The 8,894-nt window shown below is 37.9% G+C and overlaps 1 protein-coding gene across 1 annotated transcript in view; it reads left to right on the plus strand.

Moving 5' to 3' along the window:
* The window catches only part of LOC109830501 (phosphopantothenoylcysteine decarboxylase-like), a 17,496-nt gene that overhangs the window by 7,866 nt on the left and 736 nt on the right, over positions 1-8,894 (plus strand). Inside the window, exon 3 of the mRNA XM_020397769.1 lies at positions 8,040-8,384. Within this exon, the coding sequence (XP_020253358.1) occupies positions 8,046-8,384 (339 nt within the window). The 5' untranslated portion in view covers positions 8,040-8,045. The remainder of the gene's footprint in view (positions 1-8,039; positions 8,385-8,894) is intronic.

Here is an 8,894-nt window from a genome sequence, read left to right on the forward strand (position 1 = left end):
TATAACTAGTATATTATATTTTTACCTAAGTATTAGTAACACCAATATCAAATATGCTATTTTATATTATAAATCTAGAGGGCCGGTGATGCTAGACAAATTCAAACACTTCAGCGGATGCTGACTAGTAGATAGGGTTGTTAGAAATTCAAAGTTTACATTTGAATTTTCTTAGGATTTAGATTTGATTTAGTTAGATTTTAAAATTTAAAGTTTATTTTTTGGATGTAGCTGGAATTTTCAGTCTAGCAAGATAGATTATTTATAGTAGGATTTACAAGTTTGTTTGAATTTACGTTCTCATTTTGAATTTAAAAGTTGTAGTAGGATATAAGAATTTAAAACTCAGATATATGAATTGAGATTTTCATTGTAATTCGACAATGAAGAAAATTTATAAGAAAGTTGAGAAAATATTAACATGTACCCATTTCTTTATTTCATCTTAGTTTTATTTACTTGTCAGCAGAGTCCTAGTCATTGATCTCGTTCTCAAACATAATCCAATCTTGCACATCACCCTGTTATCTTCCATCACAAAAGAAAAAGAAACCAAACACCACCCGCGTGACTACTCCCGTCCTCACTAACCACAATAAGACAAAAGAGTTCAAATCTAAAGCTTCTACCAAGACACCAAACAACCACCATAGCAAAAGAGGATCGTTGTTCATCATCTGCTTTCTCCCTTGATTTTAAAGAAGAACAAAATTTCACTTCAGCCCCATTCTAATTTTTTATTATTGAAATCGACCCCTTTTTTTTATTTACCAAAACCGACCCGATTTCGTGATTAGCAGCTTAATCACCTTCCTAATTAGTCGGGGTTGCTAACCCCGACTATTTAGGACATTAATTTTTAGGGTTTAAGGCTTCTAATTAGGGTTTAACACCCTCCTAAATAGTCGGGGTTGCCAACCCCGACTAATTAGGAAGGTGATTAAGCTGCTAATCAAGAAATCGGGTCGGTTTTGGTAAATAAAAAAAAGGGTCGATTTCAATAATAAAAAAAAATAAATGGGGCTGAAGTGAAAAATTGTTCTTTTTAAAGAAAGCTCAACAAGCCAGCAACATGTTGTTTCCAATGAGTAACCAACGGATAAAATTATTCATCATCTTCCATTTAAAATTCAAATTCATATATACAACATCGTTTCACATCAGCTAAAGGGTCAATGTGGCAAATAGCGTGACGGCAAATTGCTAAAGGGGGTTAAAACTGTATATACTTTTCAGGGAGTCTGTGGGGGCAGTTGGCCATGTTGCTCACTGTAGATCTGCCGTGCCACCACCCACCTCCACTAAAGTCTGCATAAGACATTGACATTAGTGTAATGATGATGAATTGGAAAGTATTTTTGCTTAGCAGATTGAATTATATGTTATATTATATCTTATGAAAAACAATCCAAGGGTAGAATTATTGCCTTACGATAGGTTCATAGGCATCATATTGTTGGAACATCACTATGGAAACCTTTGGCATCTTGAGAAATAGCCATTAGTGTAGATCACTTCATGTATGGTTTAGCTTCTGATCCGTAATGAGAATCAATGATTCCATACACATATCAATCTATCATAGAAGGTTAATATATTCTGTACACATTTCCTATTGTTGAACCAATTTAACTAATTCCTTTAGAAATGTTAATTAGTTGCCTGACATAGGATGATAGATCCACCAACCGGATGCATAGAGGTCTCTTTCATCATATAAAAAACCCTTACATGCAACACAGTTTTATAATAGTATAAGACTGTATCACTAGGATTTTCTAACTAATGACGTACCAATCATATTTAAAGCTAATAATGAATCCTTAATTGATTAGAATTTGTTATTTGATAAAAAAATAATAGTTCATGGAATAGGCATTAAGATACGCTAAGTTCTTCTTTCGAACAAAAATAGGATTGATACGAGTCGCCGTGCGAGCACCTTTGATCGCGGAATTATCAAAGATGTGTTGAGAAGAGGATGACAGAAACACAAGAATAATTCAGTATGTGGCGAAGAAAAATACTCTCTCTAGATTATGAGTATGAAAATATTACAATCCCTCTCTCACAATCTCACTAGAATCAAGAACAAACTCTCAATTCTCTCTAAACCCTAATCTTTCTTGATTAGAATCTCTCTTTGATTACATCTGATTGATTAAAAACCCTAAACAATCCATTATATAGGTGTAACAACGTGGATGACAAAATGGTAAATAACCAAGCCCAAACCCAACAGAAATTCGTGCAAACAGAAACCCAAACAAACCAGGAAATCTTCGATGAGTCGACTCACGACTAAGATGAGTCGACTCGTCCGAAACTGGACAAAACACAAAACCAGCAATGAGTCGACTCATGACTGAGATGAGTCGACTCGTCAGAGACTGGTGACAAACGGTTGGGTTTCGTGAGTCGACTCATGACAGGCATGAGTCGACTCAACCTGATGAGTCGACTCATGACTGTTATGAGTCGACTCACGGGCTGAAAACTGGATGTTTCGATTCGTCGTCTCGTTCCACGCTTCAACCTGCATTTCACTGTGTTGTTTTACACCTCTATTCTCAAGCTACCATGAGAATCAACTATCCTTAAGCTCCCATGAGGATCACTAAGTTCCGAAGAGAAGATACACCTGTATCATGGGTCCCCCTTTAGGAACTTGAAGTCCCGTTCAAGTTAGAACTTTAGCTGAGGAAACTCCCGAGCTCTTCTATCTTTTCTGCACCACTTGGTCTTGCTAGGAACTTGATAGCAACGTACAACTGGAAACGACTCCTTCGCTCCTTGCCTTGTCGTAGTCGTCTTCCGCTCTAATATGCAATCCTTTTTCGATGGCTTTTCTGGAAGTCTAATGCATAGCGAGACAAATTTCTTGTTTGCATTCACTAGCCTCTTCGCTCGCGTCGTCGTCCCCAAGCCTGTCTCCCTCGGAAGAGACGCCGAACGAAATATGAACTTTTCATCGCCTTTGGTGAATGTATACTTCTGAGCACGCCTCTCGTCAAACGCATATCTATCCCATAAGTACGGATTACCCAGTATAATCTGACAAATATCCAATGGAACTACGTCGCACGTGACCTCGTCAATATACGACTCATGTAGCGCAAATCTGATAGTGCATTGATCAACTACACTCAGTCTCTCATTCTTCTGAATCTATCCCAATAGATAGAGTTTCGGATGTTTGACCGTCTTCAGACCCAGCTTCTGAACCAAGGCTTCGGATATCAAATTCTTTTCGCTGCTTGGATCAACAATGGCATTAACCAAACTGGTCTTCACTTGCAACTTCAGCATAAAGAGCTGCTCTCGGGGGGTCTTCGTCCTCTTTCGTGGCCTGTTGTCCTATCATAAGATTGAGATTACTGTTGAGCTATGTCATCCCAGGAATTTTCTTCGGACCCTGTGCTATCACGTATGTATTTTTCTTCTCTTTCTTCTTCAACCCTCGTGGCTTGAGATGAGGATACTTCTCCCAGCACCGATCAACAACATGTCCTGTCTTCTTGTAGTGACTACAAATCAGTTCTGTTTTTCCTAGATCACCCTTCTTCTTCTCCTTATGTTTGGAACCACTAGACTCGCCTCCCATTTGTTTGGAGTCTCCCTTAGTCTCATTATCCTTCTTCTGCTTGCCCTCAATGGCAATAGCCTTCACGCTCGCTTCTGCAATAGTCTCGATCGTGAATAACTTCATCTCCTTTCGGATGTAATCACTCAAACCCGTCATATACTTCATAAACACAGAATATTCCTCCGTCGCAGTGTTAAGAACCATCGCCTGCTGCTGAAACTCCGTAGTGTATTCTTGAACGGTTTGATTGACCCTTTGGCGCAAGCCGTACCACTTGTACCAACGCTCCTCAAGGAATCCCACCTGATAGAACTGCTTCCTCAGTAACTTCTTGAATTTGTTCCACAATACCGCCTTCTTCTCCTGCTTGCAATAGGATTTTCACCACGTCAACTCGTGCCTTGAAAGCTTTAAAGTCGCGAACACAATCTTCTCTTTTGATGAATAGCCATAAAGAGTAAAATACGTCTCCATCCGCTCGATCCAGTCATCAAGCCTCTCGACGTCGATACTCCCATCATAAACAGGAATCTCCACCTTAAAGTTAATCTTCAGGTTCTGATAAGAATTCTTACCCTCTTGATGCAACGCAGCCTTAACGGTCTCCTCCTCGTCGGGATCTGAATCCACTCTCTCCCCATCGGACTCCATAATTTTCTTCTTGGACTTTGAAGAAGATTCATCTTGTTTGTCACCTCCAAGGTTTTAAATGTCGGATGTCGGGTTCATGTCGGATGGCTAAAATCCATGCTGGATAGCGGAAATCGGGGATATATCGGAGGATATTGACTAAATATCGAATTTTCATATCGGGTAGTGCGTATATGTATAATATCATGTCCTAAATATAATCTAAGTATTTATAAATTTAATATAAGCATATTTTATAAATTCTATAGACTAAACATATAAAAAAATAAATAATATATGGATTTGGGTTCATAAATTCTTTCTATCGAGTTCATAAGAAACCCTTAAACATGAGAACGGGTCAAACAGATTTGGGTATTTATCATTAAACCCAAATCCGATAACAAAAAACAGATCTTAAAAAAAGTACCATATCGGCTGATTTTTCAAAGCTAAAAAATAGGCCGATATGTCCGATATGACCCTGATATTTTTGATTTGGCCATGAAAACCGACATACGAGTTGAAAACGTCCATGTCGTGTCGGTCAAGCCCTCAAACTGATATGTCGGACATGTCGGCCGACGTTTAAAACCTTGGTCACCTCCATAGATAAGACTGACGAGTTGTGTGAGAGTCAACCCTATCGTCTCGATCTGTTTCTCCAATGCATCAATTCTCGCTGAATTGTCTCATCCAGCCATCTTCTTCTTCCTTAAAATCTGGACTCCTTCCAATGAAATAAGGATCTCACCTAGCTTCTTGTATTACGATCGAGTCAGGACCATACATAGGATGCCCCTTTCGCAGGATTTGATCGTTCTGATACCAACTTGATACGAGTCGCCGTGCGAGCACCTTTAATCGCGGAATTATCAAAGATGATTTGAGAAGAGGATGATAGAAACACAAGAATAATTCAGTATGTGGCGATGAAAAATACCCTCTTTAGATTATGAGTATGAAAAGATTACAATCCCTCTCTCACAATCTCACTAGAATCGAGAACAAACTCCCAATTCTCTCTAAACCCTAATCTCTCTTGATTAGAATCTCTCTTTGATTACATCTGATTGATTAGAAACCCTAAACAATCTCTTATATAGGTGTAACAACGTGGATGACAAAGTGGTAAATAACCAAGCCCAAACCCAACAGGAATTCGTACAAACAGAAACCCAAACGAACCAAGAAACCTTCGATGAGTCGACTCACGACTGAGATGAGTCGACTCGTCCGAAACTGGACAAAACACAAAACCAGCAATGAGTCGACTCATGACTGAGATGAGTCGACTCGTCAAAGACTGGTGACAAACGGATGAGTTTCGTGAGTCGACTCATGACAGGCATGAGTCGACTCAACCTGATGAGTCGACTCATGATTGTTATGAGTCGACTCACGGGCTGAAAACTGGATGCTTCGATTCTTCGATTCGCCGTCTTATTCCACGCTTCAATCTGCGTTCCACTGTGCTGTTTTACACCTCTATTCTCAAGCTATCATGAGAATCAACTATCCTCAAGCTCCCATGAGGATCACTAAATTCCGAAGAGAAGATACACCCATATCAAGGATACTTGTTAAACCTCTCAGTATTTTGCAACTGGCTAAATTTCAGAAAATTCCCCTAACTTTGGGCGATTATCAGATAACCCCCATAACTTTCAAAATATTAGAAAACCCCCATAACTTTAGGGGGTATCAGAAAACCCCCTTCAACTTTCAATGTTTTTCAAAATCCTCCTAAATGCTGAACTACAATTTTCGCTAGCATAAATATCCCCCTGCGTAATTTTCCAACTCATGTGAAAAATTCACTTAAATCCAGTAGGGGGTTCTATGAAAAATCTTAAAGTCAAAGGCGGTTTCCTGATAACCCCTAAACTTAAGGTTTCTTTTTTCTTTTCCTCTTTTTTTGATGTTTTGGAAGTTATTAAAGTAGACAAAATAATTCAGATTCATGTGATTTTGAAGTTAAGAATTTCAATTGCCAGAAGTACTGAATAAGAGTTGGTTATGTTTGACTAGAATTACAAGAGCTTGTGGGGTGAAATGATATTGTAGTTAAAAGACTTGTTTTATTTGCTTTTTCAGCATTATCTGCAACATCCAATTTTCAATTGGGTGGGGAAATATTTACAGAAATTGCATAAAAATATCAGTAATTTCTATATTAGGAGCGATATTGGCACTTTTTATTTGCCACTTCTTGATTCCCAAAATATCCTTTTGAGCATGCCACTTGTTGCCACTTTTTGCATTCTTGAATACACCTTTTAGTGTTTTACAGCAACAATGTCAGTAATTCTTAATTTCTTTTGAGTACAAGGATCGAACCAACCTGAACTGTACGTCTCTTCAATGTGGTCCTTTGCTTGTTTATTGGAAATTTGGAATATGACATTGATTCCTCCCTCCCACCGAACTCTTGTTAGCGGTTATATTTTTTGGCCCTCATCACCTCCGACCTTCTCTTGCTGGAGTCCTAATCATTGGAATCTTTTTGTCCCTCTCGCTGATCCTGACTTAAACAGGTTTAATTCCCTAATTCCCCTCCTGAGCAAGGATTCTCTTTGAAGTTGAACTCTCTCTCTCTCTCTCTCTCTCTCTCCATAAATGGGAAGTAAGTCTGAGTATTCAAGGTGAGAAGTGAGTCTTGAGTTTGTAATTTTGCCTCTCTTATCACAGAAATTTGTTCCTCTTCATTCCTAAATAAAACAAATGAACCTATCTTGTTTATGCAGTTTGATAAATATGCATTCCTTTATGAGTTTTACATGACAGTGGGGCACATATGTAATTGGGTACTTCAAACAGCCTACAATTAGTGATGACTTAAAAAACTGATATACAATACAGTTTTATCCGTCATTTTTTAAGCTCAGGGTGTTATGTCCTAATTGTGAGTGTTCTTCTGTTTACTGCAGCAGAAGGTTAATCCCCAATTTAAAATTGAAGTTTTATACTACTTTAGAGGCCTAACAATAATAATTTATACAATTGGCACGAAGATGTACCTTTATCGTAAGAATTCACGATTAATTTATATTTTGCTTCAACCTGTTGTAGTTTTCTTCAATTATTTTACTACCATTGTTCATTACTTTCTACTATGTAATTTGGTCTTTAAAATTGAGGGACAGGCCCTTTCACTGCATTTAGTTATTTATATTTATACAATTGTGTTCGCAGTAAACAGTGATTTCATTTTTTTAGAATATGGACCCCCCATCCCCACCCCCACCTCACCCTCAAATTCAATCAACATTTTATTTTGATTTGAGATTTTACCAACCAGGTTGATACGGGAACTGTGGGTGCATTGAGTCAGTGAGGCGGGGAATTGTGTGGATTTTACATATTTTTGGACAGGATCCGATCTTAAGATAGTATGATATAATTGGAATATAAGAAGAAAGTGCTTTTGATATATGACTTTTTGTAACTAAGAACCAAGGCAAATCAAAATTTTTAAGTTGTTTTCCAAATGTAACCCTGTAAAACGTGTTTACGAAAAATAATGTCCTTGATGCTGTTGTTGTCGTTGATATGTAGGTACACTTCACTTCTTTATTCGCGTTTTTAGGGGCGTAAACATTTGCTTGTCATTTGTTGAAAGCAATTTGACTGTGAAGGGAAGTTAGCATATCTGTTATTGACTTATCTGTTTTTTAATCCTTGGTGATCTATCAAGAAACAGTTCTGCATTTCCTGACATTATTTCTGGTTATCTCACCCCTTGTCGACAAAACAAAGAAGCCAACTTTCTGCTAACTTATAGCTATGATGATGACACATTTTATTATGTCTGTGACTACAGCAAGCAATGGCTAACATGGAGCCAGTGCCAGAAAACCTGATGCATGGACGTATGCAGTCTGCTAAACCGCGGGTCCTCTTGGCTGCATCAGGGAGTGTTGCGGCTATTAAGTTTGAGAGTCTTTGTCGTAGTTTCACCGAGTGGGCTGAAGTGAAAGCAGTAGTGACCAAGTCATCTTTGCATTTTCTAGACCAATCGTCACTTCCAAGGGAAGTAACACTCTACACCGATGACGATGAATGGACGAGTTGGAAGAAAATTGGAGATGGAGTACTGCACATTGAGTTGCGTAAGTGGGCAGATCTTATGGTTATCGCTCCATTGTCAGCAAATACACTTGCCAAGGTATATATTTCTTTCTGGATATGGTAGTCGATGTTTATTTCATGGGTTTTCTTTTCCATATATACCTAACCCGTCATGATTTCTATTTACCTCCTAGAAGTTGTCCCTAAACTTTACCCTGTATGTTCACTTTTTAGGAAACAAATCTGGATTATTATGTTAAAATAATTAAATACTTTTTCAGAAATGCTAAACTATAAGTAAATTAAACTTACAAATTAAAATTATTATGGTTAGAATATAATTGCTACCTCTTTCTCTATTGTCCATTTTCATTTTTAACCTTCCAACTTGTGTATTCTAACAACACTAATATGGATTACTTTGAAGTTTAATTAACTTAACTAGCGGTAGTTAAGCCGTTTCTGAAAAATAATCATTTCTTATTTCATTCTCTAAAAAACGTGGTGGGGGGAAATTTGAGAGAGAGCTACAAGTTTGGAGGTACAATTACACTGAGTTTGGGGGATAATTTTAATCCTACTTATGGTTTGCAGGTACATACAAAAA

This window comes from Asparagus officinalis, chromosome 2, assembly GCF_001876935.1.
Source record: "Asparagus officinalis chromosome 2, Aspof.V1, whole genome shotgun sequence".
In the NCBI taxonomy this organism is placed as follows: Eukaryota; Viridiplantae; Streptophyta; class Magnoliopsida; order Asparagales; family Asparagaceae; genus Asparagus; species Asparagus officinalis.